The 19,004-nt window shown below is 39.8% G+C and overlaps 1 protein-coding gene across 2 annotated transcripts in view; it reads right to left on the reverse strand.

The window, feature by feature from the left end:
- Window positions 1-362: 362 nt before the first annotated feature.
- Window positions 363-19,004, reverse strand: part of LOC128236602 (uncharacterized) — a 72,774-nt gene continuing 54,132 nt past the window's right edge. For both annotated transcript variants that reach the window (XM_052951572.1, XM_052951571.1), the window contains exons 21-22: window positions 1,583-1,773; window positions 363-1,367 (exon numbers count right to left, since the gene is read on the reverse strand). In XM_052951572.1, the coding sequence (XP_052807532.1) occupies window positions 1,128-1,367; window positions 1,583-1,773 (431 nt within the window). In that variant the 3' untranslated portion in view covers window positions 363-1,127. The remainder of the gene's footprint in view (window positions 1,368-1,582; window positions 1,774-19,004) is intronic.

Consider the following 19,004-nt stretch of genomic DNA (forward strand, 5'->3'; position numbering starts at 1 on the left):
ATTTGGCCCAAATTTGGTGGTGATTGGACCAAAGCTTCTACATTCATTGAGGAGACAGACCCATTTTAGATCATTTCTATAATTAAAGGGCAGTAACTCTCCAGTGACTAGAGCAATATGGGTGATTATATAACTTGTACAAGATATCATGCCAATACAAATTCGCACCAATTTGGTGATTATTGGAAACAAGCTTCTGAAAAAATTGAGCCGACAAGAAACATCGCAAGCCCATCAACCAAAGTGCCCTTGTGCCGCAGGTAGAACTATAATACAACATTTTTTTAAATGGGCGTATAAAAATCGTTTCAACACACAATGAAAAACATCACATTTTGTTCAAGATACAAATAATACACAAGCTGTTTCAACTTATTTTATTTAGAAGTCTAAAACATGAAAAGACACTGCAATAAATATTCATTAGCCATCAGAAAAAATAACTTATAAATAAATAACAAAAATAGTGAACACATTATTTCATCTATAAACAATTAAATACCATACCAATTTCCTGAGCTATAAGCAAGCTAAATTCCCTTCGAGCACTAAACAAATAGTATAATAAAATATCTGTGGTCGTTGCAATTTTTGTAAAACAATACTGGGACAAGGGTGGTAAACAATTCATTTTTATTTTAATCAATTTTATGTTTGAATCATAAACTGTGTCAACTCTGTTCTACATGCCCAGAAAGCAGGAGTGAACTTGAGGCCATACAACATTAAAAACAAAGCCTTTCAAGAACTGTGAATTACTTAGTTACAATTTTTTCCAGTAATTTCCTGTTCAGTTTGACAATATACATGTCAAAACTTCTAAAACACAACTGCTGTCAATCTCACAAACATGACTAGAGATCAATCCAAGCTCCAGTCCAGTGCAACATCAAACTCATCTCATGGAACAAGACACAGTTCACTCTTCTTGATATACTCTTGTGTGTCCACATTTTCAACAATCTTTTCAACACTAACTGTCCATTCGTTCTCCTGTTCAGTCCTTCAAAGAAACCCCTTACAAACGCCATATTGCTGGGTTGATCTAATGGCGTGGCAGATTGATAACCTTACTGAGCTCCCGAGATTCTTGAGCGTGATTTATCCTAGCCAGGGCAGACTGGCTGTCATCTGATGATACTGACCATGTTGAGCATCTGGTCCGTTGCCATGGTAGCCTTTTCCTCTCCATCACTGCCCATCCCCTCAATGGGGACCTCACCCAATTCCACCACCCCCATCCCCTCAACCTCCTCCCCGTCCTCATCCCCAGGGAGACTTGTCGAGCTCCTGAACAACAACTCTGGCTGCAGGGAGCTGGCGCTGGTCTCTGTCACAACAACACCATTGCTGTATAGGGCATCATCCTGAAATTTCACACGTTGATTACAATTAAGCATGATTATGTCCAAGTAAGTGTTCTTCTATTTAGAAAACACATAAGATACATATCAAATATAAATGTAATAATGTGCCATATACTGATAACGGTAAATGAGTTTTTAGTTAATTATTAACTTTTTCATATTTATAAAACTAAACCTTATTTTTATAAAATAATGAGCAATTAGTGTATTGTTACCTGATGTTCTACCTCCATGATAATCTCCCCTTGCTCTTGGTCAGCTGGAGTGACATGTCCCTGGCTTACGGCAGCCTGCAGCTCTGCCGGGGAGATTTGAGACTGTGACACAAGCATCTGTAGGTCCTCCTCCGTTAACTCCCCACTCGCGATCGCTCGCATCTGGTCCTCTGTCAGGTTTATTGTGTTCTCTGTAAATAGGTGAGACAATCATATAGGTTTCTCTGATAAAGTAAAAGTTGATGATACACTTGGTGTAAGATAAAATACACAAGGCAAGCAGTTACAGCATCCATACATCTGATCTTCCATAATGTTCTCTGTAACTAGAGGGAGAAAATGTTGGTGATTTATCGAGGATGAATGCATTATAGTTAATTTGCTTGTGGAGTTGGGAGAACCATCCTGTGCAATATGCAGCAGAAAATGAGGAGACAGCTACAAGACACCAGGTTAGACTGGTGCTCCTTGCAGGTTAGACTGGTGCTCCTTGTTGAAACAGTCCACAACAATCTGAGATTTATTTAATATTTTTATCAGTTTCTTGAAACTAAGCATTTTTTTCATTTTGTTCAGTCATAATTAAGTATCTCCCAGGTGAAGAAGTGCACACTCATTTGTACTAAGATATCGACCATCTTAAGATTTTCAAACATGCAACTACACAAAGCATAGTATCATTGACAAATAGGAAGAACCAAAATGCAAAATGCATTCATTGTGCATAGATAACCACAATAAAAACTTTTGCAACAAAAAAGTATTTCAAATAGATAAAAAAATCCTTAAACTATTCCATGAATTCAAAATTTTCCATTCAGAATTTGAAATTTGCCAACCTCTGACCAAGATCATTGAGCATGTTGAAGACACAATCATGCAACAGTAAACAACGCTGAACAGAAACAAAAGCCAACTTACCAGTAAATTATGAACATGTGAATAACAAGGACCACAAACATCCATCACTCATATCACCACAATCTTCATGAAATACCTTCCACTGGTGAACTGATGCACAAAATAGCAGGAACAAAAGAACCAGAAAGTGAAAACCATCCCAATGATACCAATACAACTGTTGAATTCTCTGTAAAGCTAGCTGATCCATCACCCTGAATCAACCAGACACAATGTTCCCTTCATCTTTAAAACAATACACTAACTAGCAATGGGCATTTAGTTTTTCTAGCCCACTAGGCCCATTCTACGACTATTCAAAACTTAAATGCCAATTTTCTAAAGAAAAACTCAACAGAACATCAGTTTAATACGGAATTTCTCAACCAGAGATTCGGTCAACGATCTAATTGGCGTGTGTTCGATTCCCGCCAAAGATAATACAACATGCATCAAGTAAACAAACTATTGACAAAAACATTTGTGCCCAATGACAAATACTGAGCAAAGACCAGAATGTTGCATGACAAAAGGAACAAAGTCCTTGCAATGTCTGGTATTGTCAACGATAGCGGGATAAATTGCAAAGAAAAAAAAAGCGGGAGAGGATTCCCGCCATGGACAAGATAGAATCTTTTAAAAAGAAAGATAATCTCAATGATTACTTATTCATAAGTTAATAACTTAAAAATGCTGATTAACATCAAGAAACAATAGCAAAACTTTCACAGTTTCTTTAATCTTTTCTTTCGTAAATATCTTGACTTTTCCTTTTGTCAAACCTTCAGATTTTTAAGCCAGATAATTTGTGTATTCCAAAAGAGTCTCTGTTTGTGCTTTAAAGTCATTTAAGCAGGACAAGATAAACTGCCAAAAGAATGTAAAGGCACGAAGCAATGTAAAAACTGGCTTAGGGATGGGCAAACCTTAAGAAACATAACGGACCCTTGGTAAAACTGATTATATTTGTGCCGATTTTGCAAAATTGATATCTGCAGGTTTTATCTTAATATAACTTTTAACAGACTGAGGATACAGCTGTTACAAGGAAACCCTTATGTGGACATCCTGTCTTCAATGTAACCTCCACATAATCTGCAGTTTTTAGAAAATTGAACATGATAACATCAAAAAATTCAAATTCAGAATATTTGCATAAATTAGATGTGTTGCTATGCTGCAACAGTTATTGCAAAGAATCAGCATCTCCAAAAATGTTTTTCATAATGGTTATTGTTAGTTGTTTTTTTTTAATCATAATGAAAGGATTATTTTATTCACTATTTGACCTGACAGGCACAGAGCACTGAGTATAGCAGGAGTATTAATTATGACAATTAAAATGTTTTTCCCACCAAAAAACATCTCCAAATATGTGGACCACACAAATAAATCAGCTTTTACTTTATTCCTGATTTCACATAAATTAAGAGCAATTTCCAGTACTTTAAAATGAAAATTCAACATTAGGGCTATCAATATTTTAGCTTATTAATACTGTCACCTACACACCTATCACTTTCAATATGATCTTTGTTCATGAAGTCTTCAAGGGCATTCTCAGGGCCTTACCTTTCACAAAATATCCTACTTGTATGTTAATAGAAAATGCACTAAAACTATTTCTATGGCGATAATAGAGAATGTATTTTATCATATATGATCTTTGCTTGATAATATGATATGTTTGAAAGAATTACAATTATCTCGCCAAGCCTTTAATGCATCTTGCTTCATCCTACCTCCAGGTACACACCGCATGAAAACCTATCGATCTAAAGTCATACAAAATAAAATGTCATGATGCACTTTATCAGTCGTTGCAAAATCTTTATTTTGAATAATATTAATTACCTGTTATGTTTATCATATGCATGCATGATGATCATTTGAATTAATTGGAACATCCACAAACAACAGAGTTACCACTGAATAATGCCAACAGGATGAAGCAACTTCAGGAAAGATTTTGAGTTTGCTCAGGCTCTGTGCGTATGGGTGATGCTAAACAAGTTTTAGTTAAAGTGCAAAACAATGACAAAAAGCTTCCTTCAGTCCAATTTGGGACATGGAGAAGGTACCAAGTACGGCTGAATCTGTGTCAGGCTCAGGTCAAAACTCTTCACTGACCTGCGGTTTTTATGGTCATAAAGTGTCAAGGTTTAGAGAGCACTAACAAATACTGTCTCATTAACTTATAACAAGTTCATCACCCCTTCTTTAAATAAAGTACTCACAGTGATATACTTTTTCCATTCATCAAACTGACTTTCAAAAATGCATGGGAACATTTCAAGTCCTCCATCCATTCACAAAAATAACTGACCTTATGAACTCATTGATAAAAAATGCACAAAAACAAAAGAGGAGGCTCTCAGATGTCTGAAGTACCAAGTGGAGCATTAGTCAGTAAGCCAGGCTGGTCAAAGGCCCTTGTCAATCACAGTCATCAACAGCTTACACAGGGAGATGGCCAAAAACAATAGGGCCTTAAGTTGGCAGCCATTTACCTTACGTTCATTGATCTAAACTAGGCTTTTGATTGACTGATATGTGTAATAGGAGTACTGCTAAACATTATGAAACAAACTGGTGACTTAAACATCAAGTTTGTGCAAATGTCTATGAAACATGAACTAGTACTTGTTAAAAGAAACCCCATCTTGGTTTGGCTGCACTCATGGCGTACACACTGCAGGGACCAGGCAGGGTGTGCCAATAAGACTGCAAACACCATGTTCATGTTGTTTCATGCACAGCCACTGGTACTGGTAAATAATGCTCAAGTCTCCCTTCAAATAATTTATGTTAGTATGCCAGGACGTTGTATGCATTAATACTCAGACATTTCTCTAAAACTTGCCACTATTGGCCTTTTATAGAAAATACAAAACTTTCATGATCTGTGGTTCAAAAAGCCTTGGTGAAGCCTGATTCAAAACATCACTTTATTACAATTATTGCTAAGCATATATTTTACGACCATGGATATAAATCATAGAGGGAATGTAATATTATCTAAGTGACTGTTAGTTGACTTCAGTATGGAGAGTTGATGACTTTAAATTTATTCAGTATGCCACAACTGTTACCTGTATGTATTTTTATCTCTGATGTTCAGGGAAAAGACACAGATGTTGCATGGTCACTGTTCTTCATTGAGGACTCATTTAGGAATGAAGATATGGCAGATTCAGTGATGTGAAAATAGATCTTATTTAGAAATGAACAGTACAGTATGTTTTAGGCCCTAGCTGGTGTTAATGATGGAAGAGGTTTAACATGTTGGGCCAAAACTTAAATGGTCTAGATTTTTGCAACCAATTGGGACACCTGAGACAACCTAAGCAATTAGCTTAGCTAGTCGCTTATTAAAACTGGACAAGCTAAAATAGAAAAAAAAATGATTTTAATATGTGTAGCAAATTCCACCACCCTTGATAATATACTTCTTGAGTTATGACATTCTGATTCAGTTTGAAACATCATTTTGAACAAAATAAAATAAACAGCCCCCATTTATCACCCACCCCACTACACAAAGCAAATAGTTGCTGAGAGCAGCCCACACTAGGTATGCTGGGTGAAATCTAACCCAAATATTTCAAAATATCCTGTCCTTTTAAGGGTATTTAAAGATTATACCACTATCATCGGATTTAAATCTCGAGTATTTCATTCACCTGCGAAGGCATTTCCTGTCATTACATTATTTCAACGGCAAAAAGAAAGTGAAGGTGCATAACATCATGTAATTATTCTAACTTTAAAATATGTGAATGGGGAGATAAGTTGTTGAGAAAAAACATCTCAAAGCATTTTTTGTTATGGTCTTTGTACTAAATGCATTAAGTCCTCTATTGATGTCTAAACAAATCCATTAAAATGGCTTCAATACCATTAAAATGTTTGAAAATATTGCATATCATTTACATAGAAATATTCTCAACGTCGGAGAACAAATTGTGCTGATGAGTCAAAATTATGATTATTAAAGCAGTGTTTGAAGTTACTAATAGATGAAAGGTTAGTTCTAAAGTTATTTGATAGTTTCTCCAGTAATCTCAGGTTCAGGGACCATAAACTCTGATAATGACTGCCAAACAAGTGTCAAAAAGAAATCTTATCCACTATCTACCAAAACTAATCTTCTAAAGTCAACCTTTTTCATAACCAACTTCTTTAAACCTCTTTCCGGCCATTTAAACCAATAGCATACAGTCACATGATACCGCTGAGTCCCATGTTTTTGCTGTTTATGTGCATTTAAAGGTACCGTTATCGGATGGTCGTAAAGACATTATCATACTTTGGAATTTCAATTCATTCCCAAGCTGTCACACAGGTCTGTTTATATAAAGATTTAAAACTAATTTTTACCCACAATGTAAAGTGGCCCTATATCATCAAGCTAATTAAATTCTTATCTGTTTAATTCCCTTGCCCATCAAACGGACTATCAACGGCACAATTTAAGACATTGTTCTGACTCTTTGTTTTTGCCAGGCTCAATTTAACATCAAGTTTTTAAAGTCAATTAAATCTCAAGAAAAACAATAGCCTGAAAGAAACTGTACTTGGGACCCATCACAGGTGTCATACCAAACAGAGCCGGCATGAGAAGAACTTGGTTACTTGGACCCTTTAATGATAAACAAACATGATTCACACCTTTTGTTTTAATTTGATCATTGTAAACCATTTTACTCCACCAAGACCAACTCTTTGTGCAGTATTATTACTCAGCCAACATGATTCATAGCTGAAGCCTGGTAATGGCGAAACATCCAGGGTCAGTTGACCAGGTACAAGGCATTAAAACACATGTCTCGCATGTCAAACCAGTCTGTAATGACCAGTCGGAATGCACCACAAACCTGGTGGTCCAGCCTACATAGGTAATAAAACCAGTCAAGAAACATACCAAACAAGGTGCATGTTTTTTATTATAGGTCAAATGGCACTGTGCTACTGTTTATGGTCCATCTTCACAAGGCTGCTGATACTGGTAAATCATGGGCCTCTCATTTCTCCCTGACCTACTGTCACCTGACTTAAACCCTAGGCCCTTCCTTCACCTGATGGTAGAGATTATCATACATAAATAAGAAAAGAAAACAGAAACTATTTTTGAATTATTAAACATTTTGTTTGAAAAATGTTCATAAAATTGCTAAAATGAGTGTGAACAATGAGAGTTAATGCGGGAGTAAGCAGGGATGACCAAGTCAACTGCCCGGTTTATAGGTGTGATTATCTTGGTGTTCATTTTCAAAAGCAAATCGTACAATGGTGTCAGGTGCACTGGCCAGTGGCTCGGGCTAGCGGTCCCCTAGTGCTCCCTTGTACTGATTTAATACAGACAAAGGGGCCTAAAAAGCAACTACTTATATCGTTTTATGCACTTGTGGCAGTGAGGAATGCATTCTAGTATTGTGAGTAATGTCAGGCCTCACTGGTATGAAACTCAATGGCCATTAACTGTAGCAAACGACACAAAAGGTATGACAATAGCTTACGAAGAATGAAGTGAAATTGTCAAGTGCAATAATTAATTTTCTGGCAGCATAAGTCCTTGGAAACACAATTTCTTTCTCAAATAAGCCAAAGTTTCGTTAGCTTTGGAGCTGATACTTGGTTTTAGTTTTACCAATTGTCATTGCTGCACCTCCCAAATCCTACTGACCATGTACAGGGGATTGTAGCTCACTTTAAGGTATAATCCATTATAAATACTATTATATCACAATGATGAGATCTTTAATGGTTGTACCTGCAGGTATTTAATCATCATATGTTCATATGAAGATTCCCATGCCAGCCACATGAGAAAACCACAAACCTTCAAATTTATTACCTGATACAGAATATAATACTATTATTTTTACAAGGTATTTTTAACTGCTATTTACATTTTCACTGACTTAAATACCTATCTTTACAAAATAAATAAATGGCGGATGATTTGCAATTTAAATTTCAAATCATCCAACCATCACCAAGGTCAGTATCATATTCAGGTTTGACTCTCAAGGTCAAGGGAATTATCACAATGATTGAGTAGTTTTTAGAGAAGCAAAAACACCTTCTGGGAAAGTAATTAAAGTTATGCCCTTTTTATTAACTCTTTATTAGGGTATTCCCTTTTAAAGGGACTGTACACCAGATTGGCACCAAAAAAAGTTTTTTTCTGTAACGAATCTCAGGACAATTATTTAAAAATTTTTTTTACTTTTTGATATGATAATTGTAAAAAAAAATACCAAAATGTAAAAAAAAATCGAGTCGGAGACCGTGTAAGAACCGGTGTTGCCAAAATTACAGACCAGTGTTGTAACCACTGTGCTACGAAGGCTGACCCTAAACGGTTGGAATATTTAAGCTATATACCTAACTTGGTTATATCACGTGATAACATCGACTAGCCAATCATGCATAATGAATGAATTCTACTAGGTAGACATACCTAGTAATCTTTTTTAATGGAAAAATACGAAAACACTGCGAAAACTAAATTTATTGCAAACCATGTGGTACGGTACTTCAGTTAGTAAGTTTCAATGCATTGTACAAATTAATACCCAGTTAATGTCAGTTTTCGACAATTTTCTTTATTTTTCGCTACTTCATCATACAGAGTAAAGCCCCTTTAAAGCACAGTTTTTACAAGTTTGGCTAAAAATAAAAACGAAGCACCTTTTTATGAAAAACAAATCAAGCTTCTTCGAAATAGCACGCCTTTTAATAATAAAAAAAAAATCGTACAATCAGCTGTGCTTTCTTACTGGAAAAAACAAAGGTGATTTGCAAAAGATGTGAATTTTTCATAAATCAAAAGCGCAGCTCTTCATAAAACCTGTGCTTTTTTGGCCAATACTGCATAAATGTTTTTTTTTACTGCAAAAGAGAGGTTATTCACAAAGCTGCACTTCTTTGGCCAATACTGCACAAAGCTTTCATTACCAAAATCCGCACTTTTTAAAAAAAAGCTATGTTTGTATGGCTATTTTATTATACTGCACAAAGCTTCCCAAAAGCTGCACTAAAAATTCAATAGTAAAAAGTGTTGCTCTTTGCAAAAGCTGAGCTTTTTTAAGGCTGTGTTATTTCCCTGGTTAACGAAGCTATTTCGTAAAAGCTGTGTACTTTTTTAAAAGCTGCACATTCTGGTACGAGCAAAAGCTGCCCTTCTTTACCAATACCACAATGTCTTTAGTTCACTATAATGAATCTTTGAGCAATGCTTTTTTGACATGGAAATGTGTCAGGAAACAACTGTTGCTGTCAGTATGTATACTTGCAAATGAGAATCACCATCAACAACATTAACAGTTTTTTCTCAATGAAATACTTCTTAGAGATTTGTTATATAATAAATGAGTTCAGATGATGTAGACTATTACCCCAATGAATGATTAAAATTATATTCATTCTAATTCAAATAGATGTGCTGATATTTATAAGTGATTACTACAGAAGAAAATGAAAATATGTTCTCTTCAAAAAAACGTATGCACACTATCAATTATGAAACATGATTAACAATTTTTGTGGCTGTCAAATGTGTACCATCAGCATTAACAGTGAAGAAATGTATTAAAACAGCCTGCTTTGAAATCGTATGACTAACCATATTAAAATTTAAAAAATATTTTTTTATGTCCTTCACAAAGAATAATGATGTTTCATATTAAAATGTAGACAACATGAGTCGTTTTGATGGATTGTTAAAATGTGTTATGAATAAAGCAGCCATTTGATTGGTTGAACGTATGACAGCAACTTGCCCACTTGGCAATTATTCTGTAAATTATACCTAACAGCGGCCGAAACTGTCATGAACGCTCACTCAATCCCACCAATACTTAAATGATGTTTTCAAGGTATTAACATTTAATTTTGTATTGTCAATATGTATAAGCTCATCAGTCAGACATAGAAGAGTTGGCCTTTTTTGCAGTTTGCGACAAATGATGCAGACATGTGCAAAGGTTTTTGATTGATGGGGATATATCTTCGCTCCAGAAACTATGCAAGCTCCTACCAAAGACAAAGTACTCCAACCAGGCACCTCTATCATCTTGCTAATATTGCATGCTGGTGATATAATTCCTAACAACAACGTTTAAAAGCCTATTACTTAACAAGATGACATTTTCTCCCAACCCAAAGTGAATCCGAAAACTTGGCCATGCTGGAATATAATCCTTATCTTGCTCATGGGTTTGTGCACAGTGGGCCAGAGCCTAGGAGTTTGTGCACAGTGGGCCATAGCTCAGGAGTTTGTGCACAGTGGGCCAGAGCCCAGGAGTTTGTGCACGGTGGGCCATAGCCCAGGAGTTTGTGCACAGTGGGCCATAGCCAAGGAGTTTGTGCACAGTAGGCCATAGCCCAGGAGTTTGAGCACAGTGGGCCAGAGCCCAGGAGTTTGTGCACGGTGGGCCATAGCCAAGGAGTTTGTGCACAGTAGGCCATAGCCCAGGAGTTTGAGCACAGTGGGCCAGAGCCCAGGAGTTTGAGCACAGTGGGCCAGAGCCCAGGAGTTTGTGCACAGTGGGCCAGAGCCTAGGAGTTTGTGCACAGTGGGCCATAGCTCAGGAGTTTGTGCACAGTGGGCCAGAGCCCAGGAGTTTGTGCACAGTGGGCCAGAGCCCAGGAGTTTGTGCACAGTGGGCCATAGCTCAGGAGTTTGCGCACAGTGGGCCAGAGCCTAGGATTTTGTGCACAGTAGGCCATAGCCCAGGAGTTTGAGCACAGTGGGCCAGAGCCCAGGAGTTTGAGCACAGTTAACCAGAGCCCAGGAGTTTGTGCACAGTGGGCCAGAGCCTAGGATTTTGTGCACAGTGGGCCAGAGCCTAGGAGTTTGTGCACAGTAGGCCATAGCCCAGGAGTTTGAGCACAGTGGGCCAGAGCCCAGGAGTTTGTGCATGGTGGGCCATAGCTCAGGAGTTTGTGCACAGTGGGCCAGAGCCTAGGATTTTGTGCACAGTGGGCCATAGCCCAGGAGTTTGTGCACAGTGGGCCAGAGCCTAGGATTTTGTGCACAGTGGGCCAGAGCCCAGGAGTTTGTGCACAGTAGGCCATAGCCCAGGAGTTTGTGCACAGTGGGCCAGAGCCTAGGAGTTTGTGCACAGTGGGCCAGAGCCTAGGAGTTTGTGCACAGTAGGCCATAGCCCAGGAGTTTGTGCACAGTGGGCCAGAGCCTAGGAGTTTGTGCACAATGGGCCATAGCCTAGGAGTTTGTGCACGGTGGGCCATAGCCTAGGAGTTTGTGCACAATGGGCCATAGCCCAAGAGTTTGTGCACAGTGGGCCAGAGCCCAGGAGTTTGTGCATGGTGGGCCATAGCCCAGGAGTTTGTGCACAGTGGGCCAGAGCCCAGGAGTTTGTGCACAGTGGGCCAGAGCCCAGGAGTTTGTGCACAGTAGGCCATAGCCCAGGAGTTTGTGCACAGTGGGCCATAGCCCATGAGTTTGTGCACGGTGAGCCATAGCCCATGAGTTTGTGCACAGTAGGCCATAGCCCATGAGTTTGAGCACAGTGGGCCAGAGCCCAGGAGTTTGTGCACAGTAGGCCATAGCCTAGGAGTTTGTGCACAGTGGGCCATAGCCCAGGAGTTTGAGCACAGTTAACCAGAGCCCAAGAGTTTGTGCACAGTGGACCAGAGTCCAGGAGTTTGTGCACGGTGGGCCATAGCCAAGGAGTTTGTGCACGGTGGGCCATAGCCCATGAGTTTGTGCACAGTAGGCCATAGCCCATGAGTTTGAGCACAGTGGGCCAGAGCCCAGGAGTTTGTGCACAGTGGGCCATAGCCTAGGAGTTTGTGCACAGTGGGCCATAGCCCAGGAGTTTGAGCACAGTTAACCAGAGCCCAAGAGTTTGTGCACAGTGGACCAGAGTCCAGGAGTTTGTGCACGGTGGGCCATAGCCAAGGAGTTTGTGCACGGTGGGCCATAGCCCAGGAGTTTGTGCACAATGGGCCAGAGCCTAGGAGTTTGTGCACGGTGAGCCATAGCCCAGGAGTTTGTGCACGGTGGGCCAGAGCCTAGGAGTTTGTGCACAGTAGGCCAGAGCCTAGGAGTTTGTGCACAGTGGGCCAGAGCCCAGGAGTTTGTGCACAGTGGGCCAGAGCCTAGGAGTTTGTGCACAGTGGGCCAGGGCCTAGGAGTTTGTGCACAGTGGGCCATACCCCAAGAGTTTGTGCACAGTGGGCCATAGCCCAGGAGTTTGTGCACAGTAGGCCATAGCCCAGGAGTTTGTGCACAGTGGGCCATAGCCAAGGAGTTTGTGCACAGTAGGCCATACCCCAAGAGTTTGTGCACAGTGGGCCAGGGCCTAGGAGTTTGTGCACAGTGGGCAAGAGCCCAGGAGTTTGTGCACAGTAGGCCATAGCCAAGGAGTTTGTGCACGGTGGGCCATAGCCTAGGAGTTTGTGTATGGTGGGCAAAACCCAGGAGTTTGTGCACAGTGGGCCATAGCCCAGGAGTTTGCGCACAATGGGCCATAGCCCAGCAGTTTGTGCACGGTGGGCAAAACCTAGGAGTTTGCTCACATGCAGCCAGACCGCAGGAGTTTGCACACAGTTGTCCAGGAGATTGCGCACAGTTGTCCAGGAGTTTGAGCACAGTTGTCCAGGAGTTTGCGCACAGTTGTCAAGGAGTTTGCGCACAGTTGTCAAGGAGTTTGCGCAAGGTTGTCCAGGAGTTTGCGCACAGTTGTCCAGGAGTTTGCCGTAGTTGTCCAGGAGTTTGCGCACAATTGTCCAGGAGTTTGCGCACAGTTGTCCAGGAGTCTGAGCACAGTTGTCCAGGAGTTTGCGCACAGTTGTCCAGGAGTTTGGGCACAGTTGTCCAGGAGTTTGCACACACTTGTCCAGGAGTTTGCGCACAGTTGTCCAGGAGTTTTGGCACAGTTGCCCAGGAGTTTGGGCACAGTTGTCCAGGAGTTTGGGCACAGTTGCCCAGGAGTTTGGGCACATTTGTCAAGGAGTTTGCGCACAGTTGTCCAGGAGTTTGCGCACAGTTGTCCAGGAGTTTGCGCACAGTTGTCCAGGAGTTTGCGCACAGTTGTCCAGGAGTTTGGGCTCAGTTGTCCAGGAGTTTGGGCACAGTTGTCTAGGAGTTTGGGCACAGTTGCCCAGGAGTTTGGGCACATTTGTCAAGGAGTTTGCGCACAGTTGTCCAGGAGTTTGGGCACAGTTGTCCAGGAGTTTGCGCACAGTTGTCCAGGAGTTTGCGCACAGTTGTCCAGGAGTTTGCGCACAGTTGTCAAGGAGTTTGCGCACAGTTGTCCAGGAGTTTGAGCACAGTTGTCCAGGAGTTTGAGCACAGTTGCCCAGGAGTTTGCGCACAGTTGTCCAGGAGTTTGCGCACAGTTGTCCAGGAGTTTGGGCACAGTTGTCCAGGGGTTTGGGCACAGTTGTCCAGGAGTTTGAGCACAGTTGTCCAGGAGTTTGGGCTCAGTTGTCCAGGAGTTTGAGCACAGTGGGCCATAGCCCAGGAGTTTGGGCACAGTAGGCCTGAGCTAAAGAGTTTAAATACATGACACTTAAGCATGAAATTGTCATGTAACTCATCAAACCTCTTATATTTTACATGCCTTGAATGATATTGTAGAGAACATCATGAGCATTGGTACTTAAACCAGTCACAAGGATTATATAAATAATAAGTAACAGCAAATAGAATATGTTATATGACAGTACAACATCAATCACTGACGAGCATGTTTATCAGTAGCTATACATCAGTGGACCAGAACCTGATGTCAGAGAAATACAAGGGTGGAGATTGACAGTTTAGTGGTACCTGTGGCTGCCCTTCATCCTTGAGGTCCTAGATTCAATCGTGAATAAAGGGAGCTCGATATTTTGAAACAATTTGTACTCAAAGAAGCACTATGCTGTTATTAGGATAAGAATACCAAAAGATCTCCATTCATTGATGCTAGATTTGGATTGTCATGACAACAGTTGAGCCAAAAAAGAAGGCATTAAGACTGTCTTATAATGGCTGTGTGAGACTAGGGTTTTAGCTAGATAGAAATGGAAGGGAGCTGCACCCAGTCCTTGTTTGGTAGCACCCTCTGCCCTCATGGGGACCAGCATTGGCACCCTTATGCCCTCATAGAATGAAATGCTTACAATAATGAAATATTTCCTTTCTTTTGATTAGAACTTATACAAGGAGTATATATACATACAAATTTTGAATTTTTGGCATTAAACATTCTGAACATTTACTGTCAAATTCACTATGTTCAAGTTCTTCACAGCCCAATAAAATGTGCCCGTTTCTCCCTTAGCACCCTGTCCTTTTTCTGCAGCACCCTGTCCTTTTTAAACCCTGGCTAAAAATCAAAAAAAGAACTTCTATTTTTACTAAAAGTTATTTATCCATTTCAAGTGCAGCCCTTAAACTGCACTTTATCTGTTTGCACTACAAACCCACTGCCCCAGATCTAGGACGGTCCCTTTCCATTGTAATATTGTGAATGATGGGGATTTTTCCCCAATAATGTGGCTCTATATATGATGTGTTATCTATCTTGTCGAAGATGATCTCTCATTATTAGCTATTCATAAAGCAATATCCCAACAAGCTGCTTTTGTCAGCGTCATCTATGATCAGATCAACATGTTTAAAAAACTACCTATAGAACGTGATAAGGATATGAATGATTTTAATTTACATAATAAAGTAAATAAATATTAAACACTTTTCTGTATGATTAAAAAGCGTTAAGTTATTAAGGTTCATAATGCTGTTGACAGTAAAAATGTAGAATATTAATTTTAGTAATTTTAGTAATTTGTTTGTATGCTATAAAGAAAATTAATGTGTGATGTTATAAAAAGAACTTAACATACTTTGAAATATAAAAAGCCATGCGATGCTGCAAATTTTAATATCCAAAGAGATTGTAAACTTTATTTCAGTTTTAAAACGTTTCTGAAAACTAACGCAATCAAAGACCAATTAAATGAGCAGAAACTCTTTATCATTTACTAGTTTCTGGTTCATTTTAATATTACCATGCACTATTATAAATCTTACTATTGTTCACATTGGCTTTCTTCACATTTTGTCAGTTATAGTTAAATACTGAATTAATTATTTAACTAGGATGAAATTTAAATATATATGATAGCCTCCCTTTACTACGGACATGTGTCAAAGTATTTACCTCCCTTTGCTCCTTATCTGCCACTAATGTTGTAATAGTATCCCTTTTAATCATACACTACATTCTGTTTGAAATATTGGATTGCATAATGTACCGAAGAAACCTTATATAATTAGATACTAATAAAGCAAACAATAATTCAAATATACAACTATTTTCCTGCAGGCCATTCTAAGACATATTATGCTGATAAGTAATGCACATTTCTACTGGTAGAGGTGGATGCCTGCTATGCATCATAAGATACATCCATTCTCCAGGAGATGGGATGTCACCAAGTCTACCCTTTGTGTGGGTCTGACTCACAACATGCCTGCCTGATTATAGTCTTTTTTGTAAAGAATGTTATGGACTTGTAATCAAACCTGACAAAATAAATTGCAGGGTGATATTACAAGTATTCATATACAACAAACTTAATTGCTTTAAATACCTACAACAAAGATGCTCCAATTGAATGCTGTGGTAGTTTACTATGTATACCAAGTTCTTACATATCATATTTTGGAAAATACAATGTAACCTATTTCATGTCTTTATATCTGAAAAATGCCCCCCTGCCCTTTCTGGAGTATTGGAGAAAATGTGCGCCAAGTGTTGGACTTCAACTCCTGACCACTGGAACACTAGCATGAAGGGCTCTACCGACTGACCTAACCAGGTGGCTGGTCCTTATCCAAGCAAACCTCAGTCCTCCTTGATTTTTGGACAATCCATGCATTCCTCCAGACACCAGGAAAGTTAAATTGGCTGGTGTAGGGTTTGAACCAACGACCGCAAAAACACATACACAAATCAGCTTACTGCCTGACAGTTTCCGATGCTGTAACACTGAATACTATTGAAGACTTAGGCTATCACAGAAGTGATCACTACCCCTATGCAGGACATGTTGACATCTTATGCTGGTCACTAATGCAAAAATATTTTCTAAACCCTTAACCCCCATCCGGGGAAATAATAAATATTTCATCAAAATAATCGTCTTATACCAGTTTGTAATCAAAATTCAAATAATAGGTCAAACTGTTGTTCTCACATACAATAATACAAGAGGATGTATATTTCTTAAGAAAGGACCCTTTTGAATAAATACACTTATGAGAATTTGCATTATCAGCCACATTCAGCATTGGGCTACCTACTAAGGACATTAATCAATTTTTCAACAAAATCAACCTTATTTTTCATAACGATGAATTACAAACATTTGAAACACATTTTTCAAACAAACTATCTCAATGTAATACAATGTAATATTTCAAACTAGTTATTGAGATCTTGCTCTCTCATTGAAAAGACCGCTCAAGGAATGTGCACATTCAGCAAACCCAGGACCTACCGCCCCATCGACATACTTGAGCCCAGTTTTTTGTCCAAATGTCAATATGCCATATCCTGCCCTTATAAAACTTTCAGTTTTATGAAAATTTGTGTTTCTCACAAAAAGAAAATCTTGGGATGTTTAAAGATCATCATGGTAACACTCCAGTGAAGGGTTTCAAACAATATTTGGATTTTGGATGTTTATAGGAACTGAATGGGCTAAGGTTCAAAGGAGAAAATAAAACTTGTACAAAATAAGGTTTTTTGTATGAATTTTTATGAAAGAACACTGTAAACATTAATAGTTCAAGTATCTGCCAGTACAAATTATGACTTTTGTGTGAATACAATGAAATTAATAATATTTCTTTCTAGAAAGAACAATCCTATTTGTTAAATTGCCTAAATGGGAACATTTTTTAACAGAAACACTTTAAACAAGAAAACATTGTACCCAATATGAGAACAGCCCAGCTGACCAAAATGTCAACAAAAGGTTCTGAATGGAGGAAGTGCAAACCACACATAACAACAACATGGAGAGTACAAACTACCACACATAACAGTGACATGGAAAGTACAAATTACCACACATAACAGTGACATTGAGAGTACAGACTACCACACATAACAGTGACATGGAAAGTACAGACTACCACCCATAACAGTGACATGGAAAGTACAGACTACCACCCATAACAGTGACATATAGAGTACAGACTACAACACATAACAGTGACATGGAGAGAACAGACTAGCACACATAACAGTGACATGGAGAGTACAGACTACCACACACAACAGTGACATGGAGAGTACAGACTACCACACACAACAGTGACAAGGAGAGTACGGACTACCACACACAACAGTGACAAGGAGAGTACAGACTACCACACACAACAACAACATGGAGAGTACAGACTATCACACACAACAGCGACATGGAGAGTACAGACTACCACACACATCAGCGACATGGAGAGTACAGACTACCACACACAACAGCGACATGGAGAGTACAGACTACCACACACAACAGCGACATGGAGAGTACAGACCACCACACACAACAGCGACATGGAGAGTACAGACCACCACACACAACAGTGACATGGAGAGTACAGACCACCACACACAACAGTGACATGGAGAGTACAGACCACCACACACAACAGTGACATGGAGAGTACAGACCACCACACACAACAGTGACATGGAGAGTACAGACCACCACACACAACAGTGACATGGAGAGTACAGACCACCACACACAACAGTGACATGGAGAGTACAGACCACCACACACAACAGTGACATGGAGAGTACAGACCACCACACACAACAGTGACATGGAGAGTACGGACCACCACACAAGACAGAATCATGGAGAGTACGGACCACCACACACGACAGTGACATGGAGAGTACAGACTACCACACACAACAGAATCATGGAGAGTACAGACCACCACACACGACAATGACATGGAGAGTACAGACTACCACACACAACAGTGACATGGAGAGTACAGACCACCACACACGACAGTGACATGGAGAGTACAGACTACCACACACAACAGTGACATGGAGAGTACAGACCACCACACACGACAGTGACATGGAGAGTACAGACCACCACACACGACAGTGACATGGAGAGTACAGACCACCACACACGACAGTGACATGGAGAGTACAGACGACCACACACGACAGTGACATGGAGAGTACGGACGACCACACACGACAGTGACATGGAGAGTACGGACTACCACACACGACAGTGACATGGAGAGTACGGACCACCACACACGACAGAATCAGTACAGACCACCACACACAACAGTGACATGGAGAGTACAGACCACCACACACAACAGTGACATGGAGAGAACAGACCACCACACACAACAGTGACATGGAGAGAACAGACCACCACACACAACAGTGACATGGAGAGAACAGACCACCACACACAACAGTGACATGGAGAGTACAGACCACCA

The sequence above is a fragment of the Mya arenaria genome, chromosome 6 (genome assembly GCF_026914265.1).
Source record: "Mya arenaria isolate MELC-2E11 chromosome 6, ASM2691426v1".
NCBI lineage: Eukaryota > Metazoa > Mollusca > Bivalvia > Myida > Myidae > Mya > Mya arenaria.